At 55.6% G+C, this 17,435-nt stretch overlaps 3 protein-coding genes across 7 annotated transcripts in view; 1 reads left to right on the top strand and 2 right to left on the bottom strand.

Moving 5' to 3' along the window:
• Positions 1-6: 6 nt before the first annotated feature.
• On the bottom strand, positions 7-3,940 carry Lyl1 (LYL1, basic helix-loop-helix family member). The gene is made up of 4 exons (XM_004635540.2): positions 3,861-3,940; positions 2,512-2,872; positions 2,336-2,427; positions 7-1,734 (listed from the first exon to the last, which is right to left on the bottom strand). Exons 2-4 carry the CDS (start codon positions 2,847-2,849, stop codon positions 1,337-1,339), a joined length of 828 nt encoding a protein of 275 aa, XP_004635597.1. The 5' UTR covers positions 2,850-2,872; positions 3,861-3,940; the 3' UTR covers positions 7-1,336.
• A 2,100-nt stretch (positions 3,941-6,040) lies between these two features.
• Trmt1 (tRNA methyltransferase 1) lies at positions 6,041-16,784 on the bottom strand. Of its 4 annotated transcripts, none has more exons than XM_023720092.1 (18): positions 16,710-16,784; positions 15,793-15,935; positions 15,315-15,599; positions 14,662-14,717; positions 14,287-14,429; positions 13,939-14,126; positions 11,738-11,853; positions 11,551-11,663; positions 9,094-9,242; positions 8,901-8,987; positions 8,755-8,824; positions 8,539-8,673; positions 8,382-8,467; positions 7,902-8,010; positions 7,750-7,826; positions 6,583-6,702; positions 6,374-6,500; positions 6,041-6,236 (listed from the first exon to the last, which is right to left on the bottom strand). In XM_023720092.1, the coding sequence occupies exons 3-18, from the start codon at positions 15,572-15,574 to the stop codon at positions 6,099-6,101; spliced, it is 1,974 nt and encodes a 657-aa protein (XP_023575860.1). In that variant the 5' UTR covers positions 15,575-15,599; positions 15,793-15,935; positions 16,710-16,784; the 3' UTR covers positions 6,041-6,098. The 4 variants fall into 4 exon arrangements, with proteins under 4 accessions (XP_023575860.1, XP_023575861.1, XP_004635694.2 ...); XM_023720093.1 differs by having other exon boundaries at positions 15,315-15,518; XM_004635637.2 differs by lacking the exons at positions 15,793-15,935; positions 16,710-16,784 and having other exon boundaries at positions 15,315-15,781.
• Nacc1 (nucleus accumbens associated 1) overlaps positions 15,352-17,435 on the top strand; it is a 17,673-nt gene continuing 15,589 nt past the window's right edge. Inside the window, exons 1-2 of one of the 2 annotated variants that reach the window (XM_023720094.1) lie at positions 15,352-15,420; positions 16,677-16,773. In XM_023720094.1, coding sequence (XP_023575862.1) covers positions 16,731-16,773 — 43 coding nt within the window. In that variant the 5' untranslated portion in view covers positions 15,352-15,420; positions 16,677-16,730. Of the gene's footprint in view, positions 15,421-16,676; positions 16,774-16,981; positions 17,133-17,435 lie in introns of those variants that run through there. The other variant, XM_004635538.2, reaches the window with a different exon arrangement.

The following is a 17,435-nucleotide window of genomic DNA, read 5'->3' as shown; positions in this document are numbered from 1 at the left end:
GGGAGCCCGAGGCTCGCTGCTCCAGGGCAGGCCTCGCCAGCCCGACGGCCCAGGCCGGCGCCCGCACGCACGCACGCACACGGCCGCACAGCCCCCGCCCCGCCCGCCCGCCCGTGACTGCCTTACACACCCGCCCCGCGCTGGCCGGCCGACCTAGTGCCTTGTTCTCACCCCCGTGCTGGCGGAGCGGACGCCGCGCTCTGGGACCCAGAGGGGCCTGGTGGCTCAGACGACCCACTGCTTCTCCACCTGACCGTGCCGAATGGACCCCCCACACACACACACGAGAGAAAATAAAGGAGCAATAAAGTCACGAGAACTTTTGTCCCCCAATCTAGAGTCCGAGGGGCACCCCAGCCCCGCCTCTGCTCCCCCCCCCTCGGGGCGCCCCCATCCCCTCGCAAGCCAGCCTGGGCCAGCCCCGCTTCTGCCCCTCCCGGGAGATCCGTGCGCCCGACCAGCACCAGCATTGCGGACCGCAAGGCCGCCCGTCCCGTCAAACAAGTTTCTTCTTAGGCTAAGAAACGCAGTATATACGAGTATCTATATATAGTACTAATGGATTGGTGTGCTTCCCCTTAGCGCCCCTCCCTCTGCGCCTCCTCCTTCAGCCTGGTCCCTCCTGCCCTCTGCCCCGTCTCTGCACTGAGATACATAAGAAACAAGGGTAGTTTACTGTCTGTTTTGTTTTCTGGGTTTTCAGTGTCCTAGCGGAATGCAAGTAGCCAGCCCGTCTGTCCCCTCTCGCCCCGCCCCGCCCCGCCCCGTCACTGCGCTTCTGTTATACCATCTTTGCCTGACTCTCTGGCTTCTCCATTGAATGGCTAATGTGTATGTGAAATAAAGAAATAAAGAAAAAAAAAGCAACTGTGCCTGAGCTTTCGCAGACGCTATCGCGCGGGGGTCAAGTGGAGTCGGCGGGGCCGCCCCGTCCAGGGCACACGTCCTCCCGCCGCCGGGAGGGGGCGCTAGTGGGAAGGCGCTGGTTCCTCAGCCCCTCGCGGCCTTCTTCGACCCGGGCGCTGAAAAGCGAGGCACCACGAGAGTCCGAGGCCGCTTGGCCTGTTTCGTGACCTCGCCCCCAGGACGGGGACACAGGCAATGTTACTTCCAGCGGTTTTTGAAAAACAGCCCGCGGGTACCCTGGGGGCGACAGTTGCCCTTCCTGATCCCTAGGACAGCTCCCCTTTCTTTCGGAAACGTCCTCACTCCGCTGCCGTCCAGGGAGCTTGAGCTTGTTCCGGAGCAGTGATGCTAGGCGTCCGCCGTTTGCACGGACGGCTCCGGGCTGAGTTTCCAGGGCCCCCCAGCTCAGAGACGCCGTCGCTGCACAAGGTCACCGCACCTCCGGACTCTGGGCCACTTGCTCCATTTTGATGGGCCGGGCTACACCGCTAGGGCTGCCGTCCGAGTCTGCTGGGACCATGGGCTGCACGCGCGTCTCCGCCTCGGCGCTGCGTCCTGAGCCGGGGCCTCCCTGCGCCGCCCGTTTTCGCGGCCCAGGGGGGGCGGAACCTAAGGCCAGGGCAGCTGCCTGGTCGCGCAGCAGTCGCACCAGGAAGCCGATGTACTTCATGGCCAGGCGGAGCACCTCGTTCTTGCTCAGCTTCCGGTCGGGCGGGTGAGTCGGCAGCAGTTTCCTGAGCTCAGCGAAGGCGCCATTCACGTTCTGCTGCCGCCAGCGCTCGCGGCTGTTGGTGAACACGCGCCGGGCCACCTTCTGGGGCTGATGCCCTGCGCACAGGAGATGGGGTTGGGCCCAGGCTCCTCTCCTGTCCTCACTGCGGGCACCCTCGTGGGGACTTCAAATCAGGAAGTGGGCTGGCACCTTCTGTATCCAAAGTACCCACGTGTACCCATTCCAAAGCCCTCAGACAAGGACCATAGGGGCCCAGACTTGACCCCAGGGCTGCTATGCCTGTTGAGCCTTGATCTTCAGTGGCTCATGGTCCTGAGAGTCACTCTTCTAGTTTGTGATGTGGCTGGGGGACTTGTGGTCTGATGGTTACGATTGTGTGTGATGGTTACCACATGGTTGTGGCTGTTGCATGCATGACTGTGGTTGTGTGGCTGACTTGTGTGGTTGTGTGGCTGTGTCCTGGGTGACTCTGGTCCCTGACCTGTGTCTTCTTTGGGGCTCCCAAGACAGGCCAGGACCTGCTGGGTTTTGCCCAGACACTTAGCTTGTTAGTGGCAATGCTTAAGTGACGCTGGCCATGGAACTGTGGTCTTGTCCTTGGGTGTGACCTGTGTGCCTATCCCTGTATATAGGTGTGTGTGCACTAGCAAGGGGCCATACACATATGGGCACACATATACACACACACGCACTCACCCTCAGCCAGGTCCAGCTCGCAGTGGCTGGGTCTCCGCTTCAATCGGCTGCTGGGGAAAATGCTAAAAGGTCCAGCCGGTCCAATGTAGACACTGGAAGGAGTTGCAAGTCACACATGCCTTGTAGCCATGGACTTCCCCCCCATCTCTGGCAACCCCAGCCCAGCTCCCACTGACCTGCTGAGGAAGGGGTGAGGGTGGTAATGTAGAGCCAGGGTGGCTGGGGCGGTTCCCAGGGCTGAGAGATGCAGCAAAGGTGGCCGAAGGGTGCTGAGTTCTGTGGTGGGCATGACTACCCCTGGGGGCCTAGTGTGACCAAGGCTGATCACTGGCACGCCTGGGGGTAGCCTGGTGGGGGAGCCGCCCCTGTGGTCCAACTCTTCTGGGGGCAGGGGCCCCGGTGACGGTGACGCGGGTTTAGGGGGCGGGGCAGGCACTGGGCTGGGAGCACGCACTACCTCGGATTTCTCTGTCATGGTGGGACCCACCTCTGCCTGGGCTTGGGGTGGGCACATGGACCCAAGGACGGGGTGCTCACCTGTGGGGAAAAGGCCGCCAGATGGGAGGAAGGCTGGTGCCATCTCCCCCACCTGCTTAGCCTAATAGAACCTTGTGGAAGGGGGAAAAGGAAGGAAAGTGGAGAGGCTCAGTTTACAGACTGGAGGCTTAATTCAGAAACTGCCACCATATGGGAGGGGTCCTCCACTACAGCAGGGGTCCAGCAGTTGGCTGGGCAGCACTGGGCCTGCTAGACCATCTCTGAACATACTTCCCTGCTTCTAGAATACTCTCTGACCCTGGGATCACTCAAAACCCTGATATTGACCTATAATCCTCAGATCTGTATTTCTGATCCTGAAACCCTCCTCTTTCTTTCTGTCTCTTTTGCTTGTTGAGATAGGGCCTTGTTATGTAGTTCAGGTTGACCCTGAATTCAATGTGTAACCTAGGCTGGCCTACAACCCATGGTGACGTGCCTGCCTCAGCTTCCCAGAGTGCTGGCGTGACAGGCATGTGCCACCACACATGGCTGTTGGCTCTCACTGACTCCTTGAGCCACGTGGTCCTGGGATCTGTCCAACACTGACTCTGATGCCCTCTCCCCATCCTGGCTCCTTGCTATGCACAGTGATCCCAGTTTCTTCTCATCACCTCCACATCTTGCTCTGAGGCTTCCCTGTAACCGCTCCAGATGTCCTCCTTACTAACCCTGTGACCCCACTCTGACACTGTTATCTGAAGGCTGGCCCCGAGACCCTAACACTGCCAAGGCCCATCCAATCATGCCCTGACTGTGCTCTGGTCTTGGGTCTTCTCCCATCCCACCACACCCTCCCTTAGTATCTATGTGCTGGGCTCCAGGGTCTGGGCCAACCCACAAGGTGTGGGACTCCTGCCTCCTCTGGTCTAGCCTTTGCAGCCCTGAGAGATGGCCTGGCCCTTCACTCAGTGGCCCCGGGCTTACAAATGAATGAGTGAATGAATGGACACAAATGCAGGCAAGGTCCTAGGCGGTGCCCTCTTACCCCAGTGCTGTTCTGGCAGCCTGGTGAGCGCCCGGCTCTGTCCCTCCGGGTCTGCGGTCCAGGCCAGGCCGCGGTCTGCTGTCTGGGCCGCTGCGCTCCTGTGGGGCCCGGTGGCGGCGCTGGCGGCGTGGACTCCTGTTAAAAGTGCGCAGCTCCGGCCTGCCGGCCCTCTCCCCACTCCTGGCAGCCGGGTTTCCTCCCCTGCCCCTACCCGGCGGCCAGAGGATGCTGGGCTGCGCAGATAAGGGCCCCAGCCGCCTGGCCGCGCCTGATAAGGAGCCACGCTGACCCGGAGGAAACTGGCGGGCGGGGACCTCTCGGGCCGGCCCCGCCTCTGGCCACCACTCCAGGTCTTGCCTTCCGCCTCTCTCGCCACCTGCAGGAGGCGCCCGGGTGCGTGCCGAGGGGAAACCGAGGCAGGGAAGCCTCGCCTCTGGAGTCCCTTGGCTTTGAACGCCCCCTGCCCGTGTCCTTGTGGCTGCGGGGGAGGGCGCCCTTTCTGGCGGCTGAGGCCGCGTGACCCCGGGGCCCTTTCTTCCTTGCAGCACTCTGCCAGGTTCCTCTTTTTACACTGCCCCTGCCGGCTTCTCTGCCCCCCCCCCAGTGTGGGGCACAGTTGGATGGCTAGTTTGGGCAGACACCCCAAGGTGCTCTCCACACATTTTCAGGCCCAGTAAGGGGCCTTCCATTAGCCCCCCCCCAAAGTCCCCACAAATCTGGAACTATGGGCCACAGAACCCCCAAAGACACTTTTTATTCTTTCGGCTTTGTTCTTGGGTCTTACTATGTAGTGCAGGCTGGTTTCCAACTCTGGAGATCCTTCTGCCTCAGGCTCTCAAATGCTGAGATTACAGCTGTGGTGCCACGCCCACCTATAAACCCCAATTTGGTTGTGACCTTCAACCAGGTCGCACAGAACATGGCCCACTTATCCTGGACAGCAAGGTGTGTTCAAGACCACACTGCATGGGGCCGGGGAGATGGCTCAGCAGAATAAGCGTTTCCCTGGCAAGCCCAAGGACCTCAGTTCAATCCCCGGCTCTGCCAAAAAGATCACACTGCAAACACAAATCGAGGGGCTCAAGTATAGTGGACTGTCCCTTGTCCAGGTAGCAGCAAGGCCACTGTTCCCTATGCTGTGTCCTGCACAGGTCAGCCATGCTTTACCCTGGGTGATGCGGTACCTGAATCAATGCCCGAATCCCAGGCTCCGCCCAGCACCAACACTACCAAACACTACCACCACCACCACCCTCCCCAAATGGGCCAAGGCAAAGAGCCTTCCCTCAGCTCACCCCACTGACCACCCACCACAGGCCTCACTTTACATTGGGCACGAGGGTGCTTACTAGACCACCTGCCTGAGTGCTCTAGGGGAGAGCGGCTTCCCCTTGCTGGGGATTCAGGCAGCAGCCTGCAGGTCCCTGGCGGTGTGCACTGCCCTTGCTGTAGAGCAGGAAACACCTGGCCTGGGGCGGATATGCAGGGCGCCTGATTCCGGCCTGGCTTCCGCCTGCTGTGCCCCAAGAGAGCTAGGCTGAAGAAACCAGGCGGCGGGCGGACACACGGAGGCCCAGGGGCTGGAGAGTGGGTGGGGAGGAGCCCCGGCTCGAGTGCACTGGGCTGCCGCCCAGTGGCCATTTTAAGAACAGGAGGCAGCTGGACAGGCTTCAGGACCTTGGTAGAGGGACCCTGCAGATGGCCAGAATCCAATTCCAACAGTCAAGATACTGGGGAGATATTTCAGTGCTTAAGTGCCTGCCTGGCAAGCACAAGGTCCTGAGTTCAGTGCCCAACACCGGGGGTGGGGGAGATGGATTTAAAAGTCGAAGCCAATTCCAACAGCCACCCAGAGTCCAAAAGGTAAGCAGATACACAGTTCTCTGGGGTAGTAAAACTCGTGAAGAGTCCTGCAGTTGGAGTTGTGCAGACAGGCAGCCCACAGCCCCACACAGAACGACAGTTGCTGTTGGGAGTGGTAGTCTATCGTGTCTGTATCTCAGCACTCAGAAGGCAGAGGTAGAAAGATTCCAGGCCAGGTTGGGCAATATATTATATAGCAAGACTCTGTCTCCCACCCTCCCTAGGGATGACGACTGGTGGAGTGCGACATCTTTTTTTAAATTAAAAATTTATTTTTTGGTTCTGGAGCTTGAACTCAGGGCCTTGTTCTTGCCAGGCTGGCACTTTGTCCGTGGAGCTATCTCCCCAGCCCCAACATCTCTTTATTGGCTCAGCCTACACGTGGTCTTGTGGTGGCTCCAGGCCTGGGGAGCTCGGGCTGAAGGTCTTCAAACAGTCTGTGGGGGCAGCAGAGGCTCCAGGCGTGGGTTGGCCATGTGAATAGCAGCATTGGTCGCCTCGATCACAGGTGCCCTGGTGGGAGAATGGTGGCTATGAGGCTTATAGAAGCTCAGCAGCCCAAGCACTGGCCCAGCTGGACTGTCCCAAGGCCTGCCTGCCCACTAGGGGGAGCCCTTCAGGCCAGCAGTGCAGATAGGTTGACACCTTACCTCCTTGAATCTTTTGCAAGGGAACGTCTTGAGGCGAGCAGCTTGCTGGGCTGGGTCCTCACTCAGCTCCTTCCGCTTATTCTGCCTGAGCCTACGTCTCTCCTCCGTTTTGCTTGTATTCTTGCCCCTGTGCACAGACCAAAAACTAGGACCACGTGTAGCCCTGACAGAGCTGTACCTCAGGGCTGTGGCCACAGCTACTCACTCACCCTGGCCGGGCACGGGGCCGGGGCCCCCAGTTGGCCTCTGGGTTGACCTGGAAGCGCTTGAGCCCTCGCTGGCGGGAGCTGGGGTTGGCATCTTCCCGGATGGTAAAGTTAGCCTGCAGCCTGGGAAAGTAGATATGGGCTCAGGGGCAACCACCAGAAGTGCCTGCCACCTACCATGTTAGGTCTCACTATATAGCCCAAGCTGGCCTTGAACTTGTGCCAGTCCTCTTGCCTCAGCCTCCAAATGCTAGGATTAGAGAAATGCACCAGCACACCCAGCTATGTCAGGATTTATTCTTTTTTAAATATTTTTTTTGTGGTACTGGGGTTCAGGGCTGTTATACTGAGCTACATCCCCAGCCCCTTTTATTTTTACATATCAAGACAGGGTATCCCTAATTCACTATGTTGCCCATGCTGGCCTTGAACCTGTGATCCTTCTGCCTCTACTTCCAAGTGTTGGGATTATAGGCTTATGCCACCATAAAGGGCTTCTTTCACTTCCTAAAAAAATTTTATTTTTATTTTTAAGTCTCCACTGCTCTCCATGAAGGGAACAGATAAGAAAGTAGACCTTTCCTCTGGTAAAGCTCATGTTCTGGTGTGGTAGAGAAACAAGCAACAGGGTAAATCCACACACCCTGGGTGTGTAGCTCAGAGTCAAGTGTTTTCCCAGCCATGCTCGAGGCTCTGGGCTCCACCCCCAGGCACACATTCACAGAACCCCAGCCAATTCAATTGCATCAGGATTCCTGGTATTGTGTGTGCCGGGGGTGTTCAAGGCAGGCAGGAGGTAGGAAGGGAAGGAGACCAGGAAAGAGCGCAGGAAAGACCCTGAAGGGCAACTGCCCAGTGTTTGAACCAGTAAGGGAGAGAGCAGTTTATGAGAGTGAGGAATGGATTAGAGCAGCCTGGCAAGATGCGGCGGGCCCAGGCAGGATGTTGGTGTCTACGAGGAAGGTGGGAACCACAGAGGGTTCTGAGCAAAGGGCCAAGTTGGGACTCATTGGTGGGTGCACCTGGCTGCTTAGAGGACAGATGGTAGGGATCAAAGGGGACAGAAGGAAAGATCAGAGTGAAGACAGAAGGCAGGGAAGGTGGGTAGGAAGCTGCTGCTGTCTACACAGAGGACAGCACCCCTGCCTGTGGCACCCATGCTGCTCTTACCTGGGCTCCACACCAAGGATGCGGAATGCAGGGCTGGTCTCCGACAGCCGCTCCCGCTTCACAGGGCACTCCTTCTCCTGGGGGCAGAAGGGCCTTGCTGAGATCATTTCCTGCCCGCCCTGCCTGCCCCAGACAGCCAGCCCTGTGCTCACCCAGCAGCGCATGATGTCCCAGAGAGCCTCGGAGGGCGCATCAGTCTTCACTGCATTCCTACAGGCGTGGGAGAGCGAGACCCGGAAACCAGCGTGGAGAAGGGCGGATCTGGGGACCAGTAGAGTGAGTGCAAGGGAGGCTTTCTCCCAAAGCCCAGTTGACTTGGGTGAGTCAAGCAGACAGGACTGTGTGTCTCTCAGAGTAAAAATATACCATGGATCACAAAGCAAGTACCCAGGGGCTGGGGAAATGGCTCAGTAGAATAAGCGCTTCCCTGGCAAGCACAAGGGCCTGAGTTCAATCCCTGGCTCTGCCCCCCCCCCCCCAAAAAGCAAGTACCCACAAGTATGATGGTCTAAGGCCAATCAGAGGTCAGCTGCAAGCCCTGCCCCTGGTCCCCTCTTGGGCCGGACTCCACCCATCAGCCCAGGGTCAATTGGTGGTCAGTTGCAGGCTCCTCCTCATTCCCATGCCCTTACCGAAGCTGTAGGAGGCTAGGCGTGTTGCAGTGGATAGTGCTGCTTAGCTGGTCCAGTGTGTAGTAGAGGGGCACATCTGGAAGCTCCTGAGGAGACAGGATGTGTGAGGGTTGAAGGTGGAAGGAGATGGAGAGCCCCCCTTAGCCCAGCCCCCTACCTCTGTGACGACACTGAGGACCCCTTGGATACGTTCTGAGGTATGGAAGCGGCAGGTGTTGGTGCTGACTGCCTCCAGTACGCGTCTCACAAAGTCGAGGTCATGAATGGGCTCTGCCCATATAGGGCCACCAAGCTATGGGCGGGCACATGAGGCACACATCAGCAGGTGCCACTTGGGCCCCCTGGAATCCCAGGGCCCCTTGCCTCACCCTACCTGGTGTCGGTGCCCACAGTGTCCACACTCAGGAGCCACAGGGGGACCGCAGGCTGCAGAGAACTTGACCCTGCAGGAGCAGGGGGTAGTTATGGGCAGCGGCTCGGGGATACCTTTCCACCTTCCTCCCAGCAGCCTTTGCTCACCGCCCACTGGAGGCCGTGGCTACTTTGCCGAGGCGCTGCAGGTGGAAGGCGCCACAGCCCACGCACTGGAACACCAGCGCCTGCTTGCTGGGGACAAACAGAGCCATGAGCTCTCAACAAGGGCAGAAACCCTACTCTTCTTTCAGAGTTTCCCCCACAGAACTTGCCCCCCCAACCCCCCCTCCCCACTGACCTGGCTGAGGCCTTCACGTGGGCCTGACCAGTGAAAACTCGAACAAAAACACGCACATAGAAATCTGCACTGATGCTGAGCAGTGGCACCACATACCGCTGGTAGCAGTTGGCATGAAGGTCCAGGCTGTGCAGGACAATCCTCAGGGCCTGGGTGGGGGGTGCACATGGGAGTGTCAGCGCCACTCCCACCTCCTACCCATCAGCTGTGCTAAGTGCCCCATGGCAGGCTCCACATGGCTGTCTTGAGGCCTTGTGTCATATCTTCTTTGAGTGTATACTTTTTCTTTAAATTTATTTTAATACAGGGACTACAGGGTCTCACTATACAGATTGGACTCAAGTGATCCTCCCATTTTCAGCCTCCCAAGCACTGAGATTACTGGGGCATGCCACAAGCCCAGTCTCAGTCAGGCCCTAGGGGTGGGGCCAGCATGGCATCCCAGTGATTGAACCCAGGTCCCTGCGCCAGTGTAAGCAGGTGCTTTAATCCGCTGAGCTATTTAGCTGACCCTGAGTGTGTACTTCTTCAGTTCTGCTCAGTAAAACCTACGAGGCCAGCAGTGGTGGCACATTCCTGTAATTCCTATACTCAAGAAGCTGAGGCAAAAGAATCAGAAGTTTGAGCCCAGCCAGGGCACTTAAGAGATTAGCAAGAACCTGTTTCAAAAATTAAAAAGGCAGGCCAGGGAGACAGCTCAGCAGCATAAAGGCCTTCCTCATAAGTGCAAGGTCCTGAGTTTGATCCCCAATACAAAAAAAAGGAAAGAGCTGGGGTTAGAGCTTCCAAGCCCAACCTCCAGAATTCTGGCTGTCTGGTCTTAGGCAAGCCAGTGTTACCCAGCAAAGGAGGTGGCATTTCTCACACCACTGATCATGGCAAATTTAAGGAAGCAGAACAAGAACCCTGCACAGCCCACCGCTGCCTCGAGTCCCTGCAGCAACCTAACAGGTGGCTGCCAGCACTGTACCTGCCTCACAGACGCAAACCCTAAGTCCCACAGGGCAAGTCAGTTGCTCAGAGCCACTAGCTAAAGTTTGGATTTGGAGCTAGACCTGCAAAAATCACCTTCCAAAAAAAAAAATTTTTTTTTTTCCAAGCCAGGGATGGTGGTCCACACCTGTAATCCTAGCACTAGGAAAGCTGAGGCAGTTGGGTCACTTGAGTTAAAGGTCAATCTAGGTTACATAGTGAATTTAAGACCAGTCTGCATTACATAGCGAGATGGTCTCAAAACATAAAAATTTTTTTTCCATAGATAGAGGCTGCATGTCTGTAATCCCAGCAACTGTGGAGGCTGAGATAGGAAGATTGCAAGTTTGAGGCCAGCTTGAACTATATACCAACAATCTGGCTCAAAACAAAAACAAAATTATGTGCATCAGCTTGCCCCTGTTTCCAGCTACTCAGGAGGCTGAGACAGAATGATCACTTTAGTTCAGGACTGTCAATCGAAGACTTCCTGGCAAAGTAAGAAGGCTTCGGAGTGTAACTGAGAGGTAGCGTGTGCTCAGCAAAACACTTTCTCTTTTTTAAAGATAGGAAGAGTAGTGTGCTTATAGTCCCAGCTACTCAAGAGGCTTAAGTAGAAGGAATGTTTTTGTGTTTTTTTAATCTTTTTATTTATTTGGAACAGGGTCTCACTACGAAGCTTGGACTCCTAGTGATTCTCCTCTCAGCCTCCCTGGTGCTGGGATTACAGGCACATGCTACCACATCCGCTTTCGGTGGCCAGCATGGCATGTGGGCCGGGGGACTGAACCTGGGTTCTCTGCCAGTTAAGCGCTTAGACCACGAAGCTATCTCCCCAGCCCAGGAACTGAAGTTTGAGGGCAGCCTGGGAAAATTACTGAGACCCTGTTTCAAAAAATAATAAAGCAGGGGGGTGGGGGGGGAGAGGGGGATATAGTTCACTAGTAGAGCATCTTAGGGTTCAATTCTCAGTGTGGCGATAAAAGAAAAACATTTTTTTTTGGTGGAACCAGGGATTGAACTCAGGCCCTTGTGCTTGCCAGAGAAGTGCTTATTCCACTGAGCCATCTCCCTGGCCCCAATAAAAGAAATTTTTAAAAAAATTGTTTGAAACGTTGGGCTAGGGGTGGTGGTATGTCTGTAATTCCAGTACTTTGGAGGTTGAGGCAGGACTTCTGCAAGTTTGAGGCCAGCCTACACTATACAGGGAGACTTTGTCTCAAAAAAAAGTGTTTAGAATACTAGAAAAGGGCCGAGGAGATGGCTCAGTGGAATAAGCACTTCCCTGGCAAGTGCAAAGGCCTGAGTTCAATCCCCAGTTCCGCCAAAACAAAAACAAAAAAAAAAGAGTATTAGAAAAGCGATAGAATACTAGATCCTAGCAAACAGTGTACATTCATTCCTACCTAGGATGGATGTGGCCTGGCTGCAGGAGGCCAGGCACCTGTGCCTCACCCGTCCTGGTGACCTGGAAGGGCCCCTTACCATTTCGTGGCAGGCGCGGCTCTTGAGGGCCATGGCCCCATACTTGCTGTAGCATGTCTCCCCGCTGTTGCCTCCCAGCACAGCCATGTCAGTGCAGGTGACACAGAGCAGCCCTGTGGGGAGGAGCAGGTGCTGAAGGCCCTCCAGACACCCAGCCTATCCTGCCCGCCAGCCCAGCCTTCCTTACCTCCTTCACTCACAGCCTGTACAGCTGCATCCAGGAAGGGGGCAGGGCTGCCATAGGGGTCCAGGTCAATGACGTCAAAGCGCTCAGACACCTTCTGGTGCTGGTACATCAGCATCCTGGGTGTGAGAGGGCAGTTCCTCAGCTCCCCACCCCAAGCACCTGCTCTGCCTCTACATGTCTGAATTCCTACCACTACTCGGGGGCCAGATTTCCAAGTTCACATCCTGACTCAGCCACTTGTTTCAGTGTGATGTTTTTGGTTTTCTTGAGCCTTACCATATAGCCCAGGTTGGCCTTGACCTAGCAGTGATCCTCTTGCTTTGGCCTCTCAAACGCTGACATTATAGGCACGTGCCCGTTGTCTGCTTGGCCGTTCGTTATCTGCATGATTTTGCCTCCTACACAGGAGGCCTCAGTCAGCCTGATGAGGTCCATGTGCTAATCAGAAGAGTAAGGAAGGATGTCAAGTATCAGACCGGCCCCTGGAACTTAGAGACTGTTTCAAAAAAGAGGAAGAAAGGGCTGGCAGTGTATCTCAGTGCACAGTGCTTTATTTAGTATGCATGAGATTCAACCCTAAGCACCAACAAAAACAAAACAAAACTGTAGCCAACTCACCTAGAACCTCGGACAATGATAACACCTTATAGTAATACAGAACATGCAGTTGGTTTTTCATATCCATAAAGAGGTAGGCTGTCTTTCTTTTTTTTTTTTTAAATTTTATTTATTTATTTAGTGTGTGTGTGTGTGTGGCCAGCTCAGCCCACCAGGGGGCGGGGCTGGCTGGCATGTGGTGCTGGGGGATTGAACTTCGGTCCCTGAGCTTTGCTAAGCTTGTTCTAAGTAGGTGCTTTAGACCACTGAGCCATCTCACCAGACGTAGGCTGTCTTTCAAAACCGGCCTGGACTACAGTTGAGTTCAAGGGCAGATAGCCTAGCTAGACTCACCTCAATTTAAAAAACAACAACCACAACAACAAAAAGCTGGCTATGGTGGCACTGACACACACCTATAATCCCAGCACTCAGGAGGCTGAGGCAGGAGCTGCAAATCAGAAGTCAGCCTGGGCTACAAAGTGAGTTCAAGATCAGCCTGAGTGAAACCCTCTCAAAGGACCAAAAAAAAAAAAGGAGGTGGGTGTGTAAGTTCTGCAGGTTGTAGTCCACCAACTCTCCAACTCTTGCAAAGACCATAACTTTTAAACATTACTGAACCACAGCTGACACTGAGGGTGGTTCCTGGCACACAGGGATTATTAGAATGAACAAAAACAGCACAGGCAGTTACGACTAGGGCTGGGGCTGAGAGCGCAGTAGTACAGTGCTTGCCTAGCGTGTCTCAGGCCTTCAGTTCATGCAGCTAGGACATAGCAGTACATGGCTGCAATCTCAGTCCTCTGGAAAGATGAGGCAGAAAGATCACAAGTTCAAGTCGCCTGGGCAACTTAGTGACTTCACAAAATCTTGTATTGCAGTAAAAACTTCAAAAAGGGCTTGGCATGTACTTCAGGGAAAAGGCCTTAGGTTCAATCCCCAGTACTATAAATAATTCAAACAACAACAAAAACACCCAAAGTGGAAGCCACAGTAGCACATTACATGCCACATAACCTCGTTTCAGGGCTCAACTAGGGCCTGGTGAGATTATATCATCTACTGATGTTACAGCTGTATTATTTCGTGTAAGTACACTCTATCATATTCCCACAAGACTGACTGGGGGCCGGGGAGATGGGTTGGTAGAATAAGTGCTTCCCTGGCAAGCACAAGGGCCTGAGTTCAATCCCTGGTTCTGCCAAAAAAAAAAAAAAAAAAAAAGACTGGATGGAGCTGGGTGTGGTGGTGCTTTTGGGAGGCTGAGGCAGGAGAGTCATTGTGAGTTCAAGGCCAACCTGATCTACATGGCAGAGACCCTGTCTCAAAAACAAACAAAAAGCTATGGTGACATTTCTTAGAATGTCTCCATCTTGATTACACTTATTTTGGCCAAGGTTTGGATTACAAATTTGTATCTATCATGTAAGTATCACTGCAACACCCATAAACTGTTGTTCTTTGACATACAAGGCAATTAGGGCCCCAAAGGACAAAGCTAGTCTCCCAAGGTTGTACTTGGGAGGCAGAGCCAGAATCTGACCCCAGGCAGCCTTACCCCAGAGTATACCTTTCAGCACTAGGCAGCACTGCCCAGGACCTACCGGGCATCTGCATGGCTGGGCTTGACGAGATGAGCCACATCATTGAGTTGCACATTCTGGCGTATGAGATCCACCGCTCGGGCGGAGGCATCATTGGCAACCACAGATTGGAGCCCAGGCACCTCTCGGGCAAAGCGAATGGAACGGAGGCCAGAGGCTGCCAGGCCCTCCAGCACCCGCAGGCCTTCCTGTTGGAATAAGCAAGGCTATTCACTTATACCTGCAGTTTCATCCTCTTATGGGCCCTAGAGTCCCACCACCTATTCTACCTTTCCCCACGCCAGGAGCCCCCTGTCCCCTATCACTCACTAGGTTCCAGGGCTGCCACTGCCTTCTCTCAGGCCTTACCTCACAGATCTCCCCAACAGCGGCTGTTCGATGTTGGTCTCCAGGGACCAGGCTTTCACCCTCTTTAGGTTCAACTTTTTCCTTCTCTTGCTCTGACAAGTCCACAACCACCTTCTGGGTGTCCTCTTCCCCTGGCACCTTGACTAAGGCCACCAGAGACACAAGTCAGGAGATATCAATGCCCCCCCCCTTTCATCTTCAGAATACTGAAGTTTCAGGAAAACGTCTTTCCCAGAACCCAAGGGCTAAGGAGAAAGGAGAAAAGGTCATGGGTCTGCAAAGTGGCAGGAACACATCTGGATGGGTGAGGGAAGGAGGTGCAGAGAAAGGATTTGGTTGATCTCCTCCCCCACCCAAGCCTGGCTCTCCACTCACTTTGGATTCCTTTGGCCCCAAGCTGAATTCGAGCAAATTCGGTGATCACAGCACACCTGGCAGGAGACAGTGGGTAAGCCTGTACCCCTAGTGACAGGCCTCTTCCCTTGGGGTTCTCCTCCTCCAGGGTACACCCTTGCCCTTCCTCAAGGGTGTAGCCCCACCCTGACCCTTTCAGGTCACCTCCCTTGGCCCCAGCATTGTTCATTCTAGAGTTGCCCCACCTACATAGTTAAGACAGGAAATGCAAAATCTGCCTTCACAGCTACAAAATTGAGAACATCTGGTGACCTTTGTAACTCCTTTGAATTCTATCAACTCACACAAAGAACAGGAATAGCTGTGAAGTGCTACCCGCAGAAAAGCAATGCCCCTCTAGAAAGAACTACAGGAGCTGGCCCCAGGTCCAAGTGTGCTGTGAGAAGTCACAGCCTGGAAATGAGGACCCCACTGTTCCTCCCTTCCTCTCCTACTTAGTCCTCTGTCCCCCAACCACCACCACCCCAAGATGGAATCAACTTGTCGCCTCTTGAATAAACGTAATTCCTTCCAGCTCTAACGTCAACAAAAGGCAGCCTAGACTTGTTTCAGTAACCTCCTTAGACTCACTGATCCGCTCCCCACTGCCAGGCTGGACCCTGACCCTTCCTTACGTCAGGTCCCGATTGAACTCCTGCACGGGATTGTAGAAGACTTCGTTGGCGCTGGGGAAGACGATCTTGGCGGCCCCCTCGGTGACTATGGTCTCCTGGGTCGCAGGTTGGCGCTCTTCTCCGCGGGCTCCACTGCCATTCTCCATCGCTCCTGGGTTCTGCATCCCGTGGGGCTGCCCCTCCATAAACCGGACTCTAGAGAGGCTTCGAGCAGTGCGGAGAGTGAGGCTTAACCACAGCACGGTCTTCGCATGGGACATACGCGGGCGCCTCTGCTCGCCCAGCCTAGTTGAAGGGGCCGAGGAGGGTGGAGAAGGGATCAGACAACTGCACTCCAGGCAGGGTGGCCTATGCATCTACAAAGCAGGGGCCAAGGAAACCCAGTTTTCGGGAGGAACTGATCCCTGCGATCAGGGAGCCTCTGGGCGGGGCCGCTACCCGTCCGTATTCCTCCCGGGACCACCCTGGCTCCGCTCACCTGCTCGCACTGGGAACCGAACTATGCTTGGCGCACGTTTCTCGGATTAGGACCTGGGCGCCGCCATGCTGGCAGGGGATCAGGTGACGGGATTTAGCCAACCACTGACGCTACTCGTGGTGGGCGACGCCGATCGAAATTCCCTGCATAAAAAAAGCGCCGCATATGCTTTGCGTGTGGCCTTAAATAATACAGTAGCTCTCCTCCAAGGAGACATGTCATTAATCCTATTTCATGGCAGAGGAACTTGTGGCTCCAGGGGCAGTGAGCAGAGGAACTCAACACCCGTTGATGCCGCCTGTCTCCTGGGTGCTGTACACACATCATTTCAGAATACCCTGCAAGAATAAAATATTGTGGAGTTGGATTTCTGGGCTTGAACCCTACTCCCACCACATGGTCTGGGCAAGTTATTTACACTTTTGCCTCCTCGCTTTCCTTACCTGTTAAATCAGAGTCGTAGCCTCCAAGGGTGAGCAAGGATTAAACGAGAGAATATCTAGGGGATGTGCAAAGCAGCAGTCACAGCACAGAAATCGTTCAGGAGCTCCTAACCAGAACTCAAAAGCAGGAGAAGGTAGCCCCCAGTCGCGTGGGTTTCAGCTTTTCGCTATTTGCTCTTACCTCTGCTTAAGTTTTTTTTTTTTAAAGGGGCGGAACTTTTTAACGTGTGAAAACTGGCATCGCGTAAGGATGCTAAAAATCTTAATTTTTATTGTCTTTTTTTAAGTCTGGGTTTAAATCTTGGTACCCTCCATCACTTTCTTACTGTAAAATGTCGAGCAAGTTTACAGTCTCTTTGTGCAAATAGGTACTTCCCACAAAGGGCTGAGAAACTGCCTGGGGCAATAAATAGCATCGTTACTGTTTTTATCATCCTACAGGAAACTAAAGTTCGGGAAGGCAGAGCAACTTACTCAAGGTTGCAAGACTAGAAGATGGAGGGACAGGAATTCGAGCTAGTCAGTCTGCAGAACCAAGGTACTGTACTGGCCAGGACCCCGAGGGGGCGCAGGAGGGAGGAGACCGAGTGGGTCAGCAGGGACGCGCTCGGAACTCGGCTGGTCGGGCCTGGGGGCGGGGCCTGGGGCGGTACATAGGCGGGGCCTCGACCGTTCCTTCCCTGCCCGGCTGCGGCGCTGCGTGCGCTTGCTCGGCGCTCGGCTGGAACGGCCTGGCCCACAATGAATGGCCGCCGCGGCTAACGCTGTTGCTGAGGCGGAGGCCGCGGAGGCGGAGGCCGAGGCCCCGGCGCAGGGGGGTGCGCCCCGGGCCCAGGCCCAGCCCCAGCTGCCGCTGCGGAGCCCGCCGGGAGCCCCCGGAGCGTGGCCACGGCGCAGGTGAGGCGATCCGGCGCAGGCCGGGTTCTGGCCTCCTCGACCCGCGGAGCAGCCAGCGGATGTCGGGAGCTGAGAGGGGAGGGCCGGCAGCCCGGGCGGGCCGGGGCTGAGCTGCCTGCCGCCCGCTGGGTCGGGACTGAGGAGCACTAGAAGCCCAGCCCTCGCGGCGGCCTAGAGCGTCGGGCCGGGTCGTGAGCCTGGCTCCGACCCCACTTCCGGCGGGGCGGGGGCCGCGTCGGGGCACCCGGGAAGTTGAGAAAGTCGGGGGGCAGCGCAGCGGGGAGGCGGCCGGGGGGAGGGGAG

Source organism: Octodon degus, unplaced genomic scaffold (genome assembly GCF_000260255.1).
Source record: "Octodon degus isolate 3935 unplaced genomic scaffold, OctDeg1.0 scaffold00073, whole genome shotgun sequence".
Taxonomy (NCBI): Eukaryota; Metazoa; Chordata; class Mammalia; order Rodentia; family Octodontidae; genus Octodon; species Octodon degus.
This window is presented reverse-complemented; position numbering and strand designations above follow the sequence as displayed.